We start from the raw sequence: 22484 nt of genomic DNA on the forward strand, positions 1-22484 counted from the left end.
GAAATATTTCAATTAGAAAGAATAAATAAAAGTAAGCAAATAAAGGAAAGTGTTATTTATTTAAATTAATAAATACAAATGTGGATTGAAGATATTTTTTTATGGATTTGGGGCCCAATTCGGCCATTGTTTAATGATGGCGTACAAAGAATTTCCGGGACAAGAAGTTTGTCGAACTTGTTTGTGACCCAACAGTTTGTAACTGGGCGACAGTTTTCCGGAATCAACGCCACAACTTAACAGATCTCTGGCAGCTTGCAGCTGTGCTTCACTTGGACTGACGCCTAAAAGAAGGGGCATCGAATTAATGGAATTGATTAAGGAAATGGTGGAGGTTATAATTTACTGTCGAATTTGCCGATGAAACAGATACCGATGCTCTTGGAGTTGTAGTTGGGAGCGTGGGCGCCACTTAAACCCCATCCTCTGCCTTCGTACACTTTTCCGTCACCCCCAATCTGGAAAAAGAAACTTGTGTAACGCTCAGTTTGAGTGAGCAACTTATAAGGGAGATCCCACCAAGAAGTTGTAACCGATGTCGTCCCATTTTCTGGTGTTCTGGTGGTAGTCCTGGACGTTTTTCACTCTGCTCTTGCACTGAGATTCGCTGGTACACGGCGGCGTATCGGCGTGGTGGATTATGGCATACGGAGCGGGATTTATTTTTAAACTTGTCGTTCCTTTTGCTCTTCTTGCTCCCCATTCCGATCGAGAAACAATTGTCGGACAAGAACCTAAAGTTTATAAGTAAATAAATAAGTCGGATGAACTGAATCATACTCACAGTGCACGAGTGTGGGTAAAACGATGAGCAGAACGCAAACGATTGCGAACGTTGTCTTCTTCATGATTGTTGATAGTCGTGTGAGGTCATTCGAGGAGGCGATTATATTTATATGGATATGTTCAAAAATAAATGTGGTTCCCCTTTTACTACGACGTGCAAACACTCTCGACAAACAAGAATTATTATCTTCAATATGGTTTTACAAATAAAACAATGATTGCACGTAATATTTCAATGCTTTCAATAATAATAAAAAATGTTTATATTAAATTTGTAATTTATTGATTTATTGTTATGAAATGAAACGAAATTCAACGGATTTCTTTATTAAGAGTGTTTTTATTGTAAAAATAAATGAAGAAACGTATTTCGATAACCCAATTTGGTTTAATACGGAATAAAAAAAGAAGGGAGGAAAACATTTATTTAACATTAGTCATTGATTAGTAAACAAACAGTCAACGATCGGCGTTCACATTTCGATTCGGTTTCAACGTTAACAAATCGGAATCGATGTCGATGTCGTTGTTGTCTCCCATGTCGATCAGATTGGAGTCCATGCGAGGGGAGTTCAAATCGTCGTTGAGCAAAATGTTGTCGCCCATCGTTAGATTGGTGTTTATCGAATTGGTGATCCGATCTGCTATCAAAATTGTCTCGTTCAGACGATCGGAGTCGACTTGTCCGTTCTGTTCCAAGTTTATCGATTGGCTGGTGAAAATGGGAGACGTCATGTTCGACCATTCCAATCCCAGGAACAAGTTGGAGGAGTTTTGTTCGGGGTTGAAGTTTAGCAGTGGACTTTCGAGAGGTGTGGAACAAGCTTAAAAAGAGCACCACAGATTGCAGATGGACGAACGAACGAACGAACGAACGAACGGAAACGTTTGAGCGGTTACCTTGCAGGGAGAGGGGCAAGTTGATTGTCCCCGGTGGCATGTTTTTGCTCAGACATTTCTCCTGTTTCCTCCATTTGGCTCTGCGGTTCTGGAACCACACCTGAAACAGTGCGTCCGGGTTAGAGAGCAACAGGAAGATGTGGGTGAGAGATGAAAGTCACTGACCTGCACCCGAGCCTCGGTGAGGTCGATCCTCAGAGCCAGCTCCTCCCGAAAAAACACGTCGGGATAATGCGTCTTGTGGAACGCCCTCTCCAACTCCTCCAACTGGTAGTTGGAGAACGTGGTGCGATACCTTCGCTGTTTCCTCTTGGAGCCGGAACCGAGTCTGGAACCGTCGTCGTTGGTGTTGTAGGACGTCTGCAAGTTGTCTCCGTAGTCTGCGAGATGCAAATCGAATTACGGTTAATTCAATCATGAGTCGGGCATAATTCAATTTCAGGGTGCTAATTCGATATGTCTTCGAGAGTGTTTTGTCAGTTTCTCACCGTATTTATCTCGGGATTCTTCCTTCTCCAGACTGTTGAGCAGTCCGTTAATGGAGTACGACGACGGCAGATCTTCCTCGTCCAACTGTCGCTTCATGGGTCGGTTGTTTCGTGGGCTCGTTGAGGAAAAAGTGAAAAAACCTTTCGAAGTTGTCTCGTTCGTCTCGCGTCACCTTTTGTCCGTTTTCCAGAACGAACAAGCGCGACTTAGAAAACCCACGAGTGCACACATTTTAATATTATAAGAGCTTTTCGTCCTTTCAAAGGTTTCCTTTTCATACATGTATATTTGATCGATCGATTTTCTCACGGTTCCCGATCGTTTTACCTGAGAGACACTCGTAAACTTTTTTAAGGGACGCGAACGTGACGTAACCCGAAAAAATGTCACTTGCGTGATCGAACAATGAGTGCGAGTTGAAAAATGTACCTGTGGCCGGAACCACGTGTTCCCAACTAAACTAATCACGTCGCTTTTTTATGGTTCCCCAACGGAGTTGTATAAAGTGTCGGTGAGAAATTTTTTCACGTGCTCTTTCTCACATTTCATTGTTTATAACTAACTAACTGACTAACTAAACAGTCTTACGAGAAGCAACTAAATTAATGAAACGACAGTAAGTTTACTAAAAATAGTTTATTTGCTACATTCCTCGTCGAGACAAGGAAAAATAAATATAAATTCGGAGAACAGAGAATCAAACGGACAATATTTACATGGAAAACAATCGAGACTAGCTTTACAAAGTGATTGATTAGTAATCATTTTATCTGTCTACGGCAGTTTTTCACTGATTACTGTTTCCACTCTCGGGACCGGATCTTGTTCGCGTTCTTCTTCGTTTTGACGTTGATATTTCAATCTGCGAAGATCTGTTTCCTCAGTGTAAAATGGTATTTCGATCCTGACAGGTTGCCAATCTTCTTTGCTCCAAATTTGTCTTAGGAAAGGTTTGGTGGTGGTGGTCGTGGTTGTCGACGTCGTTTCTTCGTCGTCGTAATCGTAGGCGACATCTCCAAAGTCCCCTAATTTGTCCAGAAGGAAGTTGGAGTGTTTCTCTTCGTCGAAGGACACGATTTTGATGCACCTCGCTCGTTCGTCTTCCTCGTATCCTTTCGGGCAGGGTTCGAAAATGTTCAGGGACGGAGCAACAAACACCGATTTTTTGGGAAGAGTCTTTTTCCTCACGTGAGTCTCGTAGTTGTTGGGACTTTCGGAGAACAATTTGTTGATGAGCCACGTGAGCGACGGTTCCTGTGCCACGGGGAAGGAGTGGATCGTCTGGAGAAAGCACAACACAACCACTATTTTGAGAACTGTCATTTTTCCAATTGGAACTGCAGAGATGCACGGCGACGATGGTGAGAGGCGAATGTCCGTTGTGGCCGTGGGTGTGGTGAATTTATGGGAAATTTCGGAGGCCCTTTTGTCGGTCTGGTCACGTTTCGGGATCGCCGTCTCGTTCGATCAGATGACGGTCCCGGACACAACGGTCGTTTCATTTTCGGAAACAATGACTCGTTCTCGGCTCAGATAAGCGAACAATTAGTCTAATCGGTGTGACGTTCCTAATTGTTTTTCTCGCTGACAATTAGCTGCGGCGCCTCTCTCGTCCCTCGTCATCTCAACGATGCGTGTGTGGATTGACGTGGGGTAGTGTTCTCCAGAGGAGGGAGGGGGATTGGAGTGGTGGAGTAAAGATGGCAGCACGGACACGTCCGGCGGAACGAATAATATCGATAGAGTGGGGAGGAGTTAGTTAGTTAGTTAGTTAGTTTTCTAGTCGCCCGTTTTTGGCATGGCAACAAAACGAGGAGGACTGACGGGACGATTAAATTGAAATCGAGTCCTTGAATGGGTCGCACTCCAATTAAATTTATTCGGCCAGACGAATTCCACTCGTCGCACTACTACTCCCTTATTGTCCCTTCTATTGTCCTTTTTATGGCCTCTGTTTATTTTTTATTCGTCTGCCAATTCAATTGTTCCTTCGGGAGAGTCCAAATAAATGCGTAAAGTGCCAAAGTGCAAAGATGTATCGGCGATCGCGGATTAACAGACATGACCCGGACAGATATGGGGGATGATATGATGTTGCCAGGGGGGCAGGAGACGGCGTGCCCCGCGAAACAGGAGGAAGGAGGAAGGGTCAAACGTCGCGTCGTCGCGAAATGCCCGAAACGATGCCAAAAACCGGTTCGGCACTCCGATCCGACGAAATGTGCCAGACTTTTTTCATCGGTCGGTCGGTCGGTCCCTCCCACGAGACAAAAACGAACCGAACAACTGCACCAACAATCTACGATCAGTCGATGACTCAACATGAGCATTTCGCCTCCTTTTTTTGGGCCCAACACTTGCCGCACCTGCTTACCTCGGCTTGGAGAGGCTCTCGAGGAGGAACGGGATGGACAGATATGGAGCAGAGGAGAAGAAAAAGAAACAAGCAACTTGTCTTTATCTTTTATTGGTTGAGTATTTTACATCAGGAACATTTGTCATTCGTTTATTTTATTATTATTATTATTTTTTTTTTTTAATAAAAATTGCGCAATCTTCTAAATCTAACTGAGCCATTTTTGTTATCTTTATTCGTCCAATTGATCCAATATGAGTTAGTTACTTGTTTGGGTATCGATTGCAAAAGCTATTTACTGTTTACTCGTTTATTGTACACTTTCAGAGATACAGATTAAAGGTGGAGAAATAGAGATAGAGGGAGATAGAAAGAGATAAAGATCATCGATCGACACGAACCGGAAACGTCAGCAAAGAAAACACGTTCCGGGTCCGGCGTGATTAAAAAAAACCGTGGTTCCGTGGCCTCTTTTATGAAAAGAACGGTCGCGCGGGAACCATCGTTCCATCGTTGTTCACTCGTCGAATGTATGTATAATTGATGGGCGTCTCGCCCACCGCAAAGAGAGAGAGAGAGAGAGAGAGAGAGTCGTCGACACCTCGGTACAATAAGGCATACAACGGGGGGATAAATACACAATATATATATATATTGCTGTAGAGTGTAGAGATGTTGCGAGGTCCGAGTCGGAGGGCGACGCGGACGCGGCGGGACTTCACGGAAGCCATCCGGCGCCATCTGTGGTCCGCGCGGCTCTCCGAGTCTCTTCCCGCCTTCACTTTTCACAAGCGCTTTTTTTTTTTTTTTTTTTTTTTTTGTTTCTTCTTATTTTCTTGTACGATAAATACGGACTAGTTTAAGTCTAGGGCTTTGGGCTGCTGATAGGTGGCGCTGACTGTCGATTGGTTCATTGTTTATTGTCGGTTGGGGGCGGAGCAGAGGCGGCGACTTACACATTAGAATTGTTTACATGTTGGGTCGAAGCGGACATTCAACATTTGCCCGAACGCAAAAAACGAATCACAGATTTTTTCGGGCACAATTTTCTTTATAATTAGATATATCAGACTAAGACTAGGAGAACGGAAATTTAACGGCATATTTTTGAGTGTTGACTGGTTTTGCATTGCACGCGTCCAAAGAGTCGTTAATTGACCTAAATTTTATTAGTTAATGCCTCTCGTATTGACAATAAATATCACAGTTTGATCTCTTCATCAATGTTTGCTCTGGAAAATCCTCGTCTCCTTTCTACTTTTACTAATTGTTACGATAGAATTTCAATATGTCGCACAATTACAAAACCATCGTTTCCAAAAATACAAAACTTTACATAAATTACACATAAAAAAGAAAGAGAAAATAAAAGAAAAAGAAGAAGAAGAAGAAGAAGAAGAAGAACAACAACAATAACATCAACAACAAGAACAACGAGTTTCTGCGAAACAGACGAACAATTAGTTTGAATAATTTTTAGGAAAGTAGAAAAAATAGAAAAATGTGTCAATTGTGAATAAAGGATTAAATTCGTCCGTTTTCGGAGAAACAGTGTTGAATTGCACAGTCGAAGCGGCGCAAAATTCGTGCGTGAAAATTTTACATCAGCCTTGTATAAAATTCATTTTGTCTTTTAAATATATTAAATATATATATATTTATATAATATTTCATGTATATATAATATAATCATCCTCATCAATTATCATCAGCGTCGTCTTCGTCGTCGTTATCAACGTCATCATCATCATCATCATCATCATCTGATCATCAATCATTCAATATTTTATTAAATTTAGTTTAGTAACGTTGCTTATTGCGTCAGTCAATTATTTAATTATTGCGTATATTCGTTTATCTACTCACACATTGCCTCGAACCGTTCAGCGTTCCGAGTTCAGTGTTCAGTGTTCGGCGTTCAACTCGCGCACTCGTACCAAAACAAATTGAATCCGTCTACGGACATCCGCACTCGTCGACGACCATCTTCGGCAGGTCCCTCTTGATGACGTCCCGGTTCGGTCCGTAATAGATGAGGGAGACGGAGCTGAACTTGAGAGGTGCGCAGCAGGGCTGCACCCCGCTCAGGTGGTGCGACTTCCTCGCCTCCTCCAGCACGTGCGTGTGGTAGGTGGCGTACGTGTCGGGCGTGCGATGTTGGCCGCAGTCTCCTCTGCAGTAGTTCGCGTAGTACCTGCACACGAACCAACAGAAAATGATGATCGAAACGGTGACTGTTTACTCACCCCTGCGGTGCTATCACCCAGTCGTCCCATCCGAGCGCCTTGAAGCTGACGTAGAACCTCTGTTTGCAGCACTGGTTCCCCGAGTCGGGCGTGCACTCCAGCGCCCTCCTCCTCACCCTTTTGGTGGCGTTCGGATCGGTGTGGATGACCAGGAACGGTCTGTTGGGGTTCTCTCCGCCCGTTCGCCCGTCCCGTTCGTCCTCACCTCGCGCCCCGTTGAAGAGATGCACTCGCCAGTTGGCGCAGCAGGCGCAGTCGACAAACAGCTTTAGTTTGTGGGCGCCGCCCGTGCTCAGCCACGAACGGACCGTTTCGGTGACATCCAGCTTCTGCCACCCGCTCGACCGCTCCTCCAACTTGGCGGACACCGGTTCGGCGGTCACCCTATCGAATTGCTGAAAGGCAAAGACACACGTACTCACTTGATCGAATCGTTGGGCGAGAAGGGACGGAATACTTACACTATTACTAAGTGTGACGGACTCTGGCAATCTATCGGATATGATTTTGAAGACGTAGATTTCTGTGTGTCGGCACTTGGGCCGTTTCTTCTTCTTCTCCTCCACCGCCTTGTAGTCGGCCTTGAGCCACAGGGCGGCCGTTCTCACCCTGAACTCGCCGCCCGTCATGGAACCACCCGCCTCCGGACTGATGGAGAACTCCAACAGTCTGTTTCTGTTGAGCGTCGAACCTGGAAGATTGATGACCGATGATTAGTGATCCGATTCCGGTCGTGGGTCATTAAGTCGCCGCAATAAATTTATCCACTCTTTATTTTTTCTTTCTCTTCTCCCTCGTCCCCTTTTTTATTTACTTATCTCCAATTGACTCTTCTACATTGTGAACATGTCACATTTCACCTTTCCTCTTCTTTCTTATTCTTTTGACGTAACACAATGTGGTCGGTCGGTCGGTCGGACTGAAAGTTTGGCGGATGCGCCGGTTTTACGAGCGGACATAAAAAGTGCATATTAGTGGTTTTTATCGGTGTAAAACATTTACAACCGCCACACCACAATATTATTGGAGTGTTTATGCACTCTTCAAGTTCATGATCCGTCGTAAAAGCACTTTTAGGTTTGCAGTTTGCAGTTTGCAGTTTGCAGTTTGCAGCTCGTGTGCACACTTTTAGTACGTCCTCCATAAATTCGTTATTGTTAATGAAATATGAACGATTATAAAGCGTGTCGTTTAAAAAGGAGTTTTTTCCTGCGGTGATTCGGTGCATCGTAAACGAATTAAAACAAGCTGTGTAGTGGAGTCGGAGTAAAAAGTTGGTTTAATGTGCGGCGATAAAAAGTGGGGAAACAAGTGTAGAGAACGTCAGAAAAAGACGACGACAAGACATCAACTTTTTTATCGTCATCATAATTGCATTGCATTGCTCTGCTCTGCAACCATCTATCTACATATCACTTTGAATTGGAAAGAATGGTGGATGCGCCGGGAATTCCACGGATGGAATGAGGGATAGTGACCTCCAATCTCCGCATTCCCCGTCCGAATGCTGCACCGATTTCGCTGACGTCCTCGATAATCAATTCCGTTTGGTTGGAGTTTGGAGTAATGAACGTGTGTAATAAATAGATAGTCGCGAGTGCGTCCGTCGTCGCGACGCGTCTCGTGTGTGTGTGTGTGTGTGAATGTGTGTGTGCCGCCGTTGTGCCGTCGTCGTCTGCGGGGCCGCCGCCGCCGCCGCCGCCGCCGCCGCCGCCTCGGACTGCAGGCAGCGGGTAGAAAGAGTGGATGGAACAGAGCGAGGCGAACGACGGACGGCGTCAGGTCGGAGCCATCGCATCGATCGACCGCGACTAGACGCGTCGCGACGCACAGATCACATCCTCTACATTCCATTGCCTTTTGCTTTGCTCCATTTCATCCTTTTCCTCCTTTCGAACCTCTTTCCGGCGATGATTTCTCCAATTCGATGCTCATCGAAGGAATTTCGTTTTAATTTAAGAGAGGAGGGAATGAATAAAGTTGAAACATTGTTTCGGTCGTGAACTTATTTGAATTCAGTTTCGTGGCAAACATGCGGACTTTCAGCAAGAACAGACCAAATGGAGTCGCGTGGCGTTAATAATTTCGTCGATAGTAAGAAAAACCTGCACGTGTCGATTGGTTGGTAAACCCGTCAATTTGTCCACGAAACTCCAACCTCGAACTTGTTGAGTCACAGGTGAAAATATTACTCTCTCTTTTTATCGTTTCGGTAACGGTCGAAAATAAATCAGTTCTTTCACTGACATCCGATGAAACGTTAAATCAATATCTTCAACATACAAACTATTGTAGTTACGGACTACGTAAATTTATGTCTCTCCTTCTTGTCGGTCAATTAGAAACTTTGGACGTTTAATTATTGAATGGGGCGATAATTACGTAATTAAGGGCAAGGCAAGTGTGAATCGGTGAATGATTTACGTGGGTCGTCGCGACGCCGCAACTTTCCTGTCAAGTTGCGTGCACGACACGACACCGTTCAAATTAAAATAATGCGAATAAAAAATTGCCATGTGAGTCACGTGGCCAATACACTCTCAGCACTTGAAATGAGTGAGATTGAACATTTAATACTCGCACAATTATTAAGATAATTACCTGAAATCCACACCATCCATGGTTAAAAATAGACTCCAATTATTTATATGTGATTGAATTTCTTACATCAACAATCTATTTTAAACATTTCGCTTATTTGTTTTGAGAATAAGAGTGTGTAAATAGTGTTCCGTCATTGAAATTATCGACATAATTATACAAATATTGTATCGAAAAGATTACACTTATTGATGTAAATCGATTCCAATTCGAATCATCCACATTTTTCAGTTTGATTTATTTTAACAATAAACGTTAATTAATTGCGTATTGTATTTGGACAATTCAATTAAACAAATTAGAGATGAAAATGTTTGTTTGGCGATTGGCATGTTATTTTGCGGAGGGGAAGTAATGGAACGGAACGAACGGAATCAATGAAAACAGATTGCACAATTACAATTATTAGAATTGGGGATGATTAAAAGCGAAATCGATATGGTGATTGATGGAGAGTTAGAGCAGCATTACCTTGCTCGGCGAAGGAGATGATCTCCGACGTCCTGGCGTAAAAGTCGTCGTAATCCTGCTGATCGCCGGCGTGTCCGTCGTGGCGGTCTCTCGCCTCCTCGGTGGTCCACGACCACTCCCGTCGTCTGGCGGCGCCCTCCGCAAATGCGTCGTCGTCGTCGTTGTCGTCGTCGTCCACGTCCTCGGCCCGGAACAGCGTCTCCAGCACCATCTCCTTCGGCATGCTGTGCGTCACGTTCGGCTTCTCTCTCAGGCCCAGCTTGGAGAGGATCTGCGACTTGATGGCTTCCAGGCGGAGACGGTCGGCGTCCGGCTGCCGAGAAGGAGGAGGAGGAGGAGGAGGAGCAGGAGGAGGAGGATGATGGCCCGGCACGCGGTCGTGCAGCACGCAGTTGGGGCAGGGCGCGGGGTGGTGGTGGTGGCGGCGGTTGGCGTTGCTGTTGGGGATGGTGGCGGTCACCAGCACCGTCAGGGCGGCGACGCACACGACACGTGCCACCGCCATTATCTCACCTGGGTGAGGAACATGCCAGCGCGGACGTGGGGCGGCCGCCCGACTCACCGGCCACTGATGCTCGCGGAGCTCGCGCCGCCCCCATCGCCCGGTACCATCGCTCGTACTCGCCGCGAGAACCCCCGAACGCCGAACGTGCCGATATGCGGACTGACGGAGGAATATGGGAACGGGGAGGATGATGATGACGGACACGTGGTGGTTGCGTCGTGCAGTCGGTCCTCTCGCGACGGCGGTGTCTGGTCGACTGAGCCGCCGGAGACGGTGGGTCTGTCGCGAACGCGCCACACACTCCGCCACTCTCGGCCACTTTTGCTCCGCTCTTGCTTTGCCTTTCGCCTCTCCGTCGCTTCTTCGCTTCTTCGCTCATCACCGTCGGCCGCGTCTCGTCCGCCGCCGCCGTTCGTGTCCGCTCTCCCCAATTTATGGCAAATCTAAATACGGAAATGCGGAATGAATCATCGCGATTCGACTGTGTGTGTGTGTGACTGTCACACTTTCCAACAGTCGAACGGTCGAACTGTCGTTACTTAGTTTGGTGCAGATCGGAGCGAAGCAAAGCAAAGTGTGGCGTCAGGTTCGACAGACAGACAGATAGACAGACACTGAATGTCTAGACACACACACACACACACACCGAATTAATTTCGAATGCAAATCGACAAAAAATTCGCACGATATTCGCCATGGTCGTATCACGGATGGACCAATAAATCTTTACAGAGGCCGTTTCGTGTCTTCGCCACTCCGATCGACACCAATTAATTCAATTCCTTCAGAAAAAATGTAGTAAAAACAAATAGAAGGAATAGAAGTGACAATAAGAGGCAGGAAAAGGTGGAGAGAACGAGCGCGGCTATAATCGGTGGCACGCCATTGATTTGAGGTCGAGCAGTTATCTCAAAGCAAGAAACAATAAGGTGTTGTCTTAAACACACCTTTGGATCGTGATGTTGTGGGCAGAGGCGCCACGACACGAACTCTCCGACCACATTTATTATAATTGCTTATTTATCTCTCACCCAATTCTAATTTATCGCCATCACACTAATAACGTTTCAACGTTGTTCGTTTTCAAGATCGTCCGACGATTAGTCAGTCGAAAGGAGAACACTTTCGTTTTCGCAGCACACACACACACGTCGTCAGTTAGATCGGTGTGAAAATGAGCGAAAAACTGACCTCGTTACTTATTGTGTCATTGAGAGGTGTTTTTGCCAATAACCCCTCACCAATTCGACCAATGTGACCATTGTGACAGATGAGAATTTGAATATTTGATCGATCGAAGGATCGTTTAATATTTAGAATCGAGTTGGTGGAAATGAAGAGCCGAAGAGGCGAGAGTCGAGTCTGAAGTCGGTTTCGGTATCGATTCGATTTCATGAACTGCATGTGCATGTTGTTTTACGAGGATGCATTGTCTAGTAGTTTGGCCACCCTCCCTTCGCCCCTTCCCGCTGCCGCCCCTCCTCCACCCTCTTTGCTCGATTTATTCGCGTGTCCGAACATGATTTAACGCCATCCACTCCAAGAGCACACAGCAAAAATGCATGTACATACGTTTCTCATAAAAATGTTGCACATTACAATATTAATGAGCGACAACAACAAAACTTTTACTCTTTTCGATAATTTATTGCCACTTGACGTTTCCTTTCACGTCTCTTTCGTGTTTTTTTTTTTTTTTTTTTTTTTTTTGGGATATTATTACGTAGAAAAGTTGCTAGACTAAAACCGTCCTTGGACGACGACTAAAGTTTGCGTCGCGGCGACGATCGACCATGAAACGCACTCGGTCCCTTTTTCGATCGGACCCGATTATTTAAAATTATGCATTTCGGGGGGACAAACGACATCCGTTTCAAATTAATTCCACGGGCAAACCGGACATTTGCATCCCCATTACATATTAATAGGTCGGATTCATTGATAGAGACGGACGACCCACAGTTTTACATAAACAAATTGAAATGTGAGTCGCCACGCGACCCCGATTTCAATCGAATCGATCGCGAACCAAATGGAAAATCAAACCGTACCCATAAAAAATTTAAACTTGCCACAAGTCGATTCGTCGTCACTCGTTCAGCGATATTTGCGCGACATCTGTAAGTTGGACGACAAACTTTCACGTACGACACTCCAGATATTCGTAACTGCTTTCGAAATGTCGATTCAGTAGCGACCTCTGTGCGTTTCCTAAACTGTTTCAAAGGATAAGAAGAAAGAGGAGAAGGAGGAGAGAGGATTATGAAGTGAAATAAAGTAGAAGCAACAAAAGTGCGCGAAATGCGAAACGCAACGGAAATCCGAAAATCCGAAAAAGATGCATTTCTAATACTCCCTCGCGAAATATTAGATTACTGGAAACCGGTCAAACGCACTGTTTACCTTTCTCCCCCGTTCGTTGCATAAAGGAAAAAGAAAAAACTGTTTGTCCCCCAAATCGCCCACACACTTAATTAATTGATAACGACGCGAGATGAACGAGTCGGATTAACAAAAGAATGTTTGACGCAACTCGATCTACTCGCTCTCCCACTCGATTTTCGTTTCGTTCTCAACGTCGATCAGTTGTGTCGTTCCCGGAAAATAATAAAAGTCGAAATAAAGCAGCAGCAGCAACAACAACAGAGTTTGAGCAAATAATAAGATTTGAAGAGTTGCTGAATGAATTTAGGTCGATATCGGGCGAAAAAAGAACCTTGGCGTAAGAAAAGTGTCTGCAGCATTGAAAGACGTCCCGTCGCGACAGACTCTGGATGGAGATGCAAATTAATATAAATGACGTAATCATAATCTCTTATTTTCGGTGGTTTCTGCATTTTATCCCGTCCATAATGTTTTGACTGGGAAGAAAGAAAGAGAGAGAGAGAGAGAGAGAGAGAGAGAGGCTCCAGAAAAAGTTGTTGTTGACGTATTTCGGATCGGATCGGATCGGACTGGATTGGAAATTAATAGAAATATGCTTATTATTATTATGGTGCGGCCAAAAAAAGAGAACGTGGAAAAAATGAAAAGAAAGAAGAAAGAAAAAAATTGAACCGGTCAAGGATCGACCGCTTATTTAAATTTACATCATTCTATAAAGTACAACATACACAAATAATATTTTTTTTTTTTTTTTTTTTTTTTTATATATACATTTCTATACAATGTAAATGTTGATTTAAATTAATATCAAATGATATTGTTGATTACAAACTTGGTTTATATGAAAAAATGAAATTATTAAAGTTATTAAAAATGATTTATTTCGAGTTTTCTACATTATTGATTTTTAATATAACTTAATTATGTATAATTATGATTGTAAAAAATAAAATCAGAAACAATGAAATGTGATTGTTTTAATAATTATTTATTTAAATTAAATATTAAATACATTTCGTATTCCTTTGATTAATATTAATTGCTTTATTTATTTGTTCCTATTAAAAATTTATGTGAATGTTTAAGTAGATATTTATTTTAGTTGAAAATATTTGTATTGCAATCGCAAATTGAAGAAAATAAATGAGAATAATAATTGATCGGTGTGTGTAGGGCTTTAGGTTGGTTTTAAGTGGGCCATACGTTTTGTACTGCGATTTGTTTATTTTTGATCGGATTAAGTGAACATTTTATTCATATTAACCATATGATAATTTTTTATTCTGGGAAATTCGCCGCAGCGGCGCTTTTGATTCCGCTCTTCTTCTCCTTCTCCTTCTTCTTTTTTCCTTATAAATAACAATGCCGAAACGATCGGTTATCGTTTAAATCGCGAATGCATAAACCAGCGAGATACATTGTAACCGAATTCCTCCTTTCTTCTTTCGCCTCTCCTCTGCTTCTTTCTGTGTTTTGTTTGTTTGTTTGTTTGTTTGTTCCGTTCGAAATTAATAAATATTTGTCGTGATGATTTTTTTTCAGTCGCAGAATCTCGACCTTTCCCAACTTTTACGTCGATTAAGTGAATTACTGTAAAAACATTTTTATCAAGTCTCGCCGTGAATCACGTTTTGTTTATTTTATTGTGGTTAATTATTTGTGCACTTATCAATCGACGATTCGCAATCGATTCGGGATCAGGATCTGAAGGTATTCGCAGATTCTAATTACGATTCTCTTCGTCAGTCATCAGTTACAAAAGTAACGTTGCCCAAAGAAGGATCCTTTCTTTAATTGTTCACAACAATTGCAGAGTGCAAAAGTTCGAAAGTTCGTTGATAATGATTGTTTATCTCGCTTTAACAAACATTCAGAAAAATAGGTGCATCGCCAATGCGACGTGGTGCTCAATGCTCAGCAACGGTCGTCTTCGACGGCACAGAGATAGAGATAGAGGGAGAGAGAGAGAGAGAGAGAGAGATTAGAATAATAAAAAAGAAAAAGGTTTTGAAAAAAGACAGTTGGTGGTCGAGTGGTTCGGTTTGATTTGCAATTTTAATTTTTCCTACCTGGCCGCTGCGACGACAGTAGGTAGAGAGGACGGAGAGGAGATCACATTAAACCCTTTATTGGATCGAAACGGGAACCAACTGTTGCAGCACCGGGAAAGGGTACGCGAGGCACCACTTCCCATCTGTCGCCGAGAGCGAAGGTGCAACATGCAGCACATGGCGCTTCGGATGTGGGAAACGCTCTCCACTCTCGCCCTTATCTCCACGACAATTATCGACCAATTTGTGAGGCGCTGTGTTCTAATGGCGGACCAGTTGAAAAGAGCATTAGTACCGAGTACTTAGCACCGAGTGCCGAGTGCCGAGTGCCGAGATAAGAGCGTTTCAAAATGTCAAGTTCATTAGGTCACCCTTATCGCAGCGGTACGACAAAACGTTTTTTCTTTAAGGTCCCATCTTTTTACTTGAATCCCTTCTTTTGTTTTCCGACCGTTGCGTCACGCCGTCTAAAGATAGAAATTTGTTTTGTTCCGTTCCGTCCAAGCGAAATTAGAACCAAAAATAAGAAATCCAGCAAGTTTTTCTTCCGGTGCCATTTGATAGGTGCGGTGTCGGATTAGCAGATCGAATTATCCCGAATTACCGAGTTATCGAACCCTGGACTGGCATTTTTTTTTTTTTTTTTTTTTTTTTTCATTACTTCGGAATTATGAACGGAATGTGGGACGGACGAGAGTGTGGTTCTTTCGAGTTTAATCGAAGCCACGAGTGCGGTCCGATGCAAATTGATGAATCGGTAATTCGGACAAATCCATCTTTTGCTGCGATTCTCCAAATTACGTAACGGACATTAACAATTTTAATTCGGCCGAGAGTCGGTCCTTCTCTCGCATTATGCGCGGGACGAAGGACGATCGCGGCTTCCTTCATTCATTATTTATAAATCGACGTGTGCTCTTCTAATCTCTTTCTTCCTCTCTTCGATTGCTTATTAATCAATCACCTCTGCGACGTGACTTTGTTGCCATGGCAACAACATTCTTTCCAATTCCCCAATTGTTGTTCCTTGATGTTGGACCGCCACCTGAAATGGCACGAGGAGAGATTAGTCCGCTCTTCTTAATATAATGTTAATGAATAGTAATTGACTTGTTAATTTACTTGTGTATGCAAAATGTAGAAGCAAAAATGAGGTACAAAAGAACAAGCAGATAAATGAAGAGTAAGTAAAGTGGTAGATAGATAGATAAATAAATAAGTAAAGGAATCAAAAACATAAGTAAGCAAAGGGAGGAAAGTGAGTGCGGTCAGTCGAGTTTGGAGAGCGGGTGTTTGGCGTTTCGGCGTTTCGGCGGTTCGGCGGTTCGCGTTTAGTTGGTTAGTTCGCGGCGCGGCGCATTCGCATCCCGCCCGCCCATATAAAGCGCCACGCGCTCAACACATCTCCTTCAGTCGCGACGCGCTCACAACATCAACCAACACCACTCACTCACCGACCATTTACCGATCGACCAATCGACCGATCGACCGATCGCCACCCGTCCAACAAACAGGCGACCACCGACCAACCGACCAACCGACCAACCGACCCACCAAAGTCGCACACGAACCGACTCTCGAATCGGATCGGAACATTGCCACATTGGTTCGATTGATTGATGACAATCGGAAAGTGAGTTGTTCGTCCGTCCGTCCGTTCGTTCGTTCGTTCGTTCGTTCGTTCGTTCGTCCGTTAATTAGTTTGTGCGTGTCGGTGACTATGTGACACACGTCCGACACCCAACCAGGCCTGATCTCAATCCCGGCGACTCTTCCAACCCTCCTCCCAGTGCCACTTTCGGTTCCACCGCCAAAATGCACATAAACGTCGACTTTGTGTCTTGTCGGACCGTCCAGGCTTGGACGCTCTTCCTCCTTCTCCTGAGTGCAAACATCGGCGTCGGCGTCGGCGGCGGCGACAAACATCAACAAAACACCAACAACAACAACAACGACCAGAAATCATCATCATCGTCGTCGTCGACGTCGTCGTCGTCGTCGTCCAGTTCGAGCGGCGGCGGCGGCTGCGGCGGTTGTGCGATGCACGAAGAGCTGAAGCAGCGGAACCTGGAGGTAATCAAGAACGAGGTGTTGCGCAAGTTGGGCTTCTCGCATCCGCCGAACGTGACGAGGAAGGAGTTCCCGGAAGTACCTGCTCACATCTACGAAATCTACGGGATGCAGGCCGACGAACCGTACGGTCGACAGCCGCACACGCCCGGATTTTCGGTGCACGAGGAGGACGACGAGTACCACATCAAGACGCAGAAGGTCCTCGTCTTCGCCAAGCCATGTAAGTGTCTCTTTTACTCGTTTACTTCCCTAAAAATCAAATCAATCACATCATTTTTAACTTGTTCAACCTATTTCTTTTTCAATAGAAATTTTCGATAAACCGAAGGGAAACGAGTCTTTGACGCAATTGATAAGATGAAGTCTTCTATCGTGTCTTCCGATAATTGTATCGGGCACGAGCGAACGAATCTCCATTGTTCTACGAAGTTGACGTGATTTCCCACATTTGCGTATGTCGTTCATTCATTCACACAGTCATCTGTTATCGTGTGAAACGGAGTGAACGTCAAGCGAGCTGAGGTCTGGCACGGTTGGCGGTTTGAATGTACAATTTGGTAGATATTTGGTTCGTAAGGGGTCAAAGGGGTTCCATCTCAATTTCAATTCCAATTCGATTTCGACACCGTTACGTAATTCTCTCTCGCTTTACACTTACACTTATTAGAGCGCCAGACGATCAACTAGACGAACGAGACTGACGATTGATCATTGCTCCTCCCGTTCGAATTAGTGAAACGAAAAGAAAAAAGAAACAGTCCGGGGGTGGTTCTAACGATTTTATCGTCTTCGCCCGCGTCGCGCAGACCTTGACTCAATTTTCGAAACGGAACTTGTTACCAAGTCAACCGTTTTCTTTCCCATCCTTACTTACTTACTTACTTACTTACTTATTTACTTACTTACTTACTTACTGACTTCCCTTCTTTCATTCACGATCGGACAACATCTGTGCACTTGTCCGCCGTTTCTGCGAATCCACACACACACACACACAGGATGTGACTCCTCTGCCTTTTTCTTCTTCTTATTCTCTCGCCTCTCCGCATCTCCTCATCTTTTCAGTTTGATTGTGTGCGAAAATCGTCGAACATGTGTGTGTGTGTGTGTGTGTGTGTGTGTGTGTGTGAGTGTGCAATGCAGCCGCGACGCGTGTCTATTTTAAGACACAATAGTACGAAAATAGCGAAACCTGCGGAGAGCACAGAGAGAGAGAGAGAGAGAGAGAGAGAAGAGCGAGAGAGGCAGATTGACGACTCCGCGAGTGATGTCGCGTGTGCCTTTTCTTACGTAAAACTCTGAAATCATCTTCGTCCCTCGTTCCTCCAATCCGAACGGTCGAAAGTCGAACGAGTGGTAAAAATGGGTTTAGCAGAAGAACAACACATGTTTATGCAAATGCGAATGTGTACTATTTAAATATAGAGATCAAAGCGATCCGGTTCCGATAGTCGCGTGTGCAGCAGCGTACCGAAATGAAAAACGGGCGGGAGTTGCGGAAACGACCGCTACTTCCTTGCACTCCTGCTGCACTCCGACGCGATACGTGGATGCAGAGTTCGTGTCCATAAATCACTCACTCTCTTACTCGTCCCGTCTGCCTAACGACGACCGCCAATCGATTCCTTTCCGTTGTTTGCTTACTATACTTATTTACTTGTTAACTGGTTGTTCTTCTGCGATCCAGATTTGAGTCAAGAAGAAAAAGAAAGAGGGAGCGGGAGACAGAGAGGCAGAGGGGCAGAGAGAGAGAGAGAGAGAGAGAGAGAGAGAGCAGAGATGCGTTGGAAATGTTGGTCAGTAATGACCTTGACGGTGGCGCGGCCCCGACTGACCCAAACACTGACCCCGACGTGCAATTGTTTGTAATTGCACTTGTCACTTTGCTCACTTCATTTTACTCGCACCGATTCTGTCCCGTTCTCTCCTCTCCTCTCCTCTCCTCTCCTCTCCTCTCCCTTCTTTCCTTTTCCTTTTTCTTTTCCTTTTACCTTTCCTTTTTCTTCTTCGCTCGCATGTCGTAAGCGACGCCGCTTTTCCCGCCCGCCAAACCGCGGATCCGCATTTTGCGCCGGAACGAATAAAAAATTGCGGCTCTCAAATTGAAAATTATGCAGAGTGCAGAGTACAGAGTACAGAGTCGCGTGTGCGTGACTCAAATTACCTTTAATTGAAATGCATGTACCCACACACACACACACACACACAACAACAACAACAACAACAACAACAACGACAACAGTGACGGAAACCGTCGAAACTGATTTTTATTGCCATTTATGCATTTTACATCCTTAAAAAAAGGTAGAAATCTGTAAATAATTGTAAATCAAACGAGACACAATTATTAGAAAGGGTAGAGGTAGAGGAGGAGGAGGAGAAGAAGAAGAGGTAAAACGGAACGGAGAAACAAACAAGAAAGAAGCAGAGCAGTGGCAGCAGCAGCAGCAGCAGCGGCAGCAGCAGCAGCAGCAGCAGCAGCAAACATTGCAAGTGCATGTGTGTTCAAGGTCGGTCTGAATGTTAAAAGTAGAGCAATTGTGTCCCATGTTGCGAGAAGGAAAAAAGAAAGTGTAACGTCCCGAGGGAGGGAACGAAATGTGTCACACGGCCATTATATAATGATGATAATAAAAAATGCGGCCGTTTATTGGAAATGAAAGAGCAAAAAGAGAGCGAGGAGGGGAACAAAATTGTAAATTGTAAATTGTTTGTGTTGTTTGTGCGTGTGACCGAAGAACGTTGACACTGAAAACGTTTGCGATCAAAACAATCACTGACCGACCGCCTCTCTTCCATTCATCCATCCATCCATCCATCACTCACTTATTGACTTTACTCTCCACTCACCTTCACCACCTCTCAACTCTTTCATCATTTCGGTCTATTTTAGGTTTATCTCATAGAAAAAATTACACAAGGCGAATTATCTGTTATACAACCGATTAGTTAACTTGTACAGTACGTAAGATTACTCTTTCACTCATTTCAGTTCTATTTTTAAACTTCTGCCAGTAAAAAACGAGTTGTTTAGTTGTTTATAAAAAACAATGGGATCCTTGAAATGAATAATGCGGTCGAGATATTTTAAGAGGAATTTATGGAAAATATTTACAATTTTTTTCGATAAATGTTCGATTAAAAATGCACATTAATATGGTGACGGAGGCGAAGACAGAGACAGAATCTCTAAATAAATAATAAATCGAGATTGGAGAGCACAGGACATGTATACATCTGTGTATCTGTCAGCCGCGAATTTCATTAATTTAATTAACAACGGAGAGACGCCAACCACGAGCCGGACTCGCATGCATTTCTCTTTCCTGCACATCGATTATTCCCCAATCTCGTTTTTCTAGTCGATTCCGTTCACTCTCCCATCATCTTCCTGTCTGTCACTGTTTGGCAGAGTTTAGCAACGATTTCAGCAAAGCGGACAACTTATTATTATGTCGCCTACAAATCCGTGTTCGGACACAATTAACAAATATAAATAATTAGTCGGGAGGTCAATCTTATAAATCATATATGTACATTGTATGCTATATTAATAAACCGCAAAAACGGCGATTATTCATCACAAATTCATTTGTCCGTTCCTCTCATTCGACTTAATCATAATCGCCTTTGAACTGTTCCAGTTCCCCGCCAGCGGCACCATCAGCACCACGACGCCCTGCAGCTGCAGCTGACCGACTCCATCCTGAAGTACTACGTGGCGAACGCGACGCTCTACTTCTACATCCGCGGCGCCGACCACCACCCCCTCTCCGACGTGCACATGGACGTGTACAAGATCGTGCGACCCGCCACCGGCGCCACGGAGCCCGTCCTCAAGCCCATCTGGTCCAAGAAGCAGCCGCAGCAGTACGGCCGCGGCGAATGGATCCAGCTGGACTTCAGCGAGACCATCTCGGAGTGGTTCAAGCTGCGCTCGGACAACTACGGCTTCGTCATCAACGCCACCGTCAACGGCAAGAAGGTGCTCATCACCGACGTGGTCGGCAAAGTGAGTACATTCATCCGTCGTCCACGGAGAGCTATTTTTGAACCCGATTAAAATTATCTCAGACAGACACGACCACAACTTATCGACGGCCCCACAAACGCCGAATTACCGAAACAATTGTTGCCTTTTGTTTTTCGTTTCGATCGGAGATAAGAGTCGGTCGTGTTGTGACACACGTGTCGGCGTCCGACCGATAAGCGGACATCAAACGAGCCGTGACCCAAAATAAAGTTGCGTTGCGTTGCGTTGTCTGTTGCAGTCGCCGTACGTGGAGATCTCGACGACGGAGTCGCGCCGGAGGACGCGGCGAAGCGTCGGCCTCAACTGCAACGATTCGACGCAGGAGAAGCTGTGCTGCCGCTACCCGCTCGAGGTCGACTTCGTCAAGTTCGGCTGGGACTTTATCATCGCCCCCAAACGGTACGACGCCCACTTCTGCAGCGGCGAGTGTCCGCTGTTGGCGCTCCAGAAGTTCCCGCACTCGCACCTGATGAACCTGGCGTCGCAGAACTCGGCCCAGCCGTGCTGCGGCCCGCGGAAGATGTCCGCCATCTCCATGCTCTACTTCGACGAGAACTACAACGTGATGTACGGCAGTCTGCCCGGCATGGTCGTCGAGCGGTGCGGCTGCTCTTAGGATCGTCATCACACTAATTTAATTTATTGTCGCCTCCGACGGGAATAGTGAAAGAAAAAGACTGTTTTGCCCCTGAACTCCGCCACGTCCACGTGTAAATAACCCCCGCCCTCGCCCCCACGTTTTTTATTTTTCGTTTTTTTATTATTTTTATTGTAAAAAGTATGTGATATGTTTTTTTTTTTTTTTTTTGATCTTAGCTAGTAATTTTTGATATTTGTATATTTATTGAGATTTAGACGAAGAACGTAGAGTATAAAGTAGTAGAAAGGCAGTAAGCAGAGTAAGCAGAGTAAGCAGAGTAAGCAGAGTAAGCAGAGTCGGCAGTAAAAGAGCTGAAGCACGGTGAACAAGAGGAGAATACGTAGATGAATCAGTGATACGTTGGTGATGATGCACGATGCACGGATGTTGTGGAACGAACAAACGAACAAACAAACAAACAAACAAACAAAAACAGAAAACAAATGTTGTGATAGGAAGCCTTAAAAAAATCATTCGACGAAATTTGTGATAACGGAAAGCAAACTGAATCCAAGTAAAACTATGTATAGTAACCAACCGAAACAGTGACTCTTTTTATTTTTTTTTTTTTTTGGAAACGTGTACATATTTTGCAAAGACTTGTAATTGTATAAATTGTTAATATTAATCGATCTCTCTTTTCCTTTCTCTCCTCTCTCTCTCTCTCTCCCTCTCTCCTTTTTCCTCCCTTTCTCTTTGTTTGGTTCTAAAAGTAGGAAATTGAAATCAAGTATTTTTCGGTCCTTGCATTTTTCTTGTGTGACTTGCTTTTTTACCCATATGATGTATGATGTATGATAAAATTAGTTTTTAGTTATTTTTTTTTTTTTTGCTAAATAAACTCAACAAAATACACGAATAAAAATGTACAAACATTTGAAAGCGTTGCGTGTTATTTCTTCTTGCGCAAACCCAACCATGTGATGCATGCAATTTTAAACGTTCTGT

The 22484-nt window shown here is 44.4% G+C and overlaps 4 protein-coding genes and 1 long non-coding RNA gene across 5 annotated transcripts; 1 reads left to right on the forward strand and 4 right to left on the reverse strand.

The window, feature by feature from the left end:
- Positions 1-40: 40 nt before the first annotated feature.
- On the reverse strand, positions 41-941 carry LOC109605507 (peptidoglycan-recognition protein 2). Its single transcript, XM_020022099.2, has 4 exons — positions 785-941; positions 520-734; positions 347-458; positions 41-284 (listed from the first exon to the last, which is right to left on the reverse strand). Exons 1-4 carry the CDS (start codon positions 846-848, stop codon positions 100-102), a joined length of 576 nt encoding a protein of 191 aa, XP_019877658.1. The 5' UTR covers positions 849-941; the 3' UTR covers positions 41-99.
- Positions 942-1194: 253 nt separating this feature from the next.
- Positions 1195-2408, reverse strand: LOC109605512 (homeobox protein SMOX-3). Its single transcript, XM_020022102.2, has 4 exons — positions 2175-2408; positions 1852-2066; positions 1687-1786; positions 1195-1610 (listed from the first exon to the last, which is right to left on the reverse strand). Exons 1-4 carry the CDS (start codon positions 2269-2271, stop codon positions 1246-1248), a joined length of 777 nt encoding a protein of 258 aa, XP_019877661.1. The 5' UTR covers positions 2272-2408; the 3' UTR covers positions 1195-1245.
- Positions 2409-6262: 3854 nt separating this feature from the next.
- LOC109605513 (inhibin beta chain) lies at positions 6263-10520 on the reverse strand. Its single transcript, XM_020022105.2, has 4 exons — positions 9850-10520; positions 7239-7468; positions 6778-7172; positions 6263-6725 (listed from the first exon to the last, which is right to left on the reverse strand). The coding sequence occupies exons 1-4, from the start codon at positions 10352-10354 to the stop codon at positions 6488-6490; spliced, it is 1368 nt and encodes a 455-aa protein (XP_019877664.2). The 5' UTR covers positions 10355-10520; the 3' UTR covers positions 6263-6487.
- Positions 10521-14210: 3690 nt separating this feature from the next.
- LOC126265953 (uncharacterized) lies at positions 14211-16307 on the reverse strand. The gene is made up of 2 exons (XR_007548435.1): positions 16245-16307; positions 14211-15835 (listed from the first exon to the last, which is right to left on the reverse strand). It is a non-coding gene; the product is annotated as an uncharacterized LOC126265953 (long non-coding RNA).
- LOC109605505 (growth/differentiation factor 8) lies at positions 16253-22418 on the forward strand. Its single transcript, XM_020022097.2, has 3 exons — positions 16253-17083; positions 20508-20875; positions 21135-22418. Exons 1-3 carry the CDS (start codon positions 16606-16608, stop codon positions 21510-21512), a joined length of 1224 nt encoding a protein of 407 aa, XP_019877656.2. The 5' UTR covers positions 16253-16605; the 3' UTR covers positions 21513-22418.
- Positions 22419-22484: the final 66 nt, after the last annotated feature.

This window comes from Aethina tumida, chromosome 6, assembly GCF_024364675.1.
Source record: "Aethina tumida isolate Nest 87 chromosome 6, icAetTumi1.1, whole genome shotgun sequence".
Taxonomy (NCBI): domain Eukaryota; kingdom Metazoa; phylum Arthropoda; class Insecta; order Coleoptera; family Nitidulidae; genus Aethina; species Aethina tumida.

Excerpts from the sequence above, each read along its gene's own strand:
- LOC109605507 (XM_020022099.2), bottom strand. The coding sequence starts at position 848 with ATGAAGAAGACAACGTTCGCAATCGTTTGCGTTCTGCTCATCGTTTTA. Across the intron at positions 735-784 it reads TTTACCCACACTCGTGCACT|GTTCTTGTCCGACAATTGTT; the intron begins GTGAGTATGATT and ends TATAAACTTTAG. Across the intron at positions 459-519 it reads ACATCGGTTACAACTTCTTG|ATTGGGGGTGACGGAAAAGT; the intron begins GTGGGATCTCCC and ends TTCTTTTTCCAG.
- LOC109605512 (XM_020022102.2), bottom strand. The coding sequence starts at position 2,271 with ATGAAGCGACAGTTGGACGAGGAAGATCTGCCGTCGTCGTACTCCATT. Across the intron at positions 1,787-1,851 it reads TCACCGAGGCTCGGGTGCAG|GTGTGGTTCCAGAACCGCAG; the intron begins GTCAGTGACTTT and ends GCACTGTTTCAG. Across the intron at positions 1,611-1,686 it reads CTTGCCCCTCTCCCTGCAAG|CTTGTTCCACACCTCTCGAA; the intron begins GTAACCGCTCAA and ends GCTCTTTTTAAG.
- LOC109605513 (XM_020022105.2), bottom strand. The coding sequence starts at position 10,354 with ATGGCGGTGGCACGTGTCGTGTGCGTCGCCGCCCTGACGGTGCTGGTG. Across the intron at positions 7,469-9,849 it reads CATCTCCTTCGCCGAGCAAG|GTTCGACGCTCAACAGAAAC; the intron begins GTAATGCTGCTC and ends TCAATCTTCCAG. Across the intron at positions 6,726-6,777 it reads TGGGTGATAGCACCGCAGGG|GTACTACGCGAACTACTGCA; the intron begins GTGAGTAAACAG and ends GTTCGTGTGCAG.
- LOC109605505 (XM_020022097.2), top strand. The coding sequence starts at position 16,606 with ATGCACATAAACGTCGACTTTGTGTCTTGTCGGACCGTCCAGGCTTGG. Across the intron at positions 17,084-20,507 it reads CCTCGTCTTCGCCAAGCCAT|TTCCCCGCCAGCGGCACCAT; the intron begins GTAAGTGTCTCT and ends GAACTGTTCCAG. Across the intron at positions 20,876-21,134 it reads TCACCGACGTGGTCGGCAAA|TCGCCGTACGTGGAGATCTC; the intron begins GTGAGTACATTC and ends TGTCTGTTGCAG.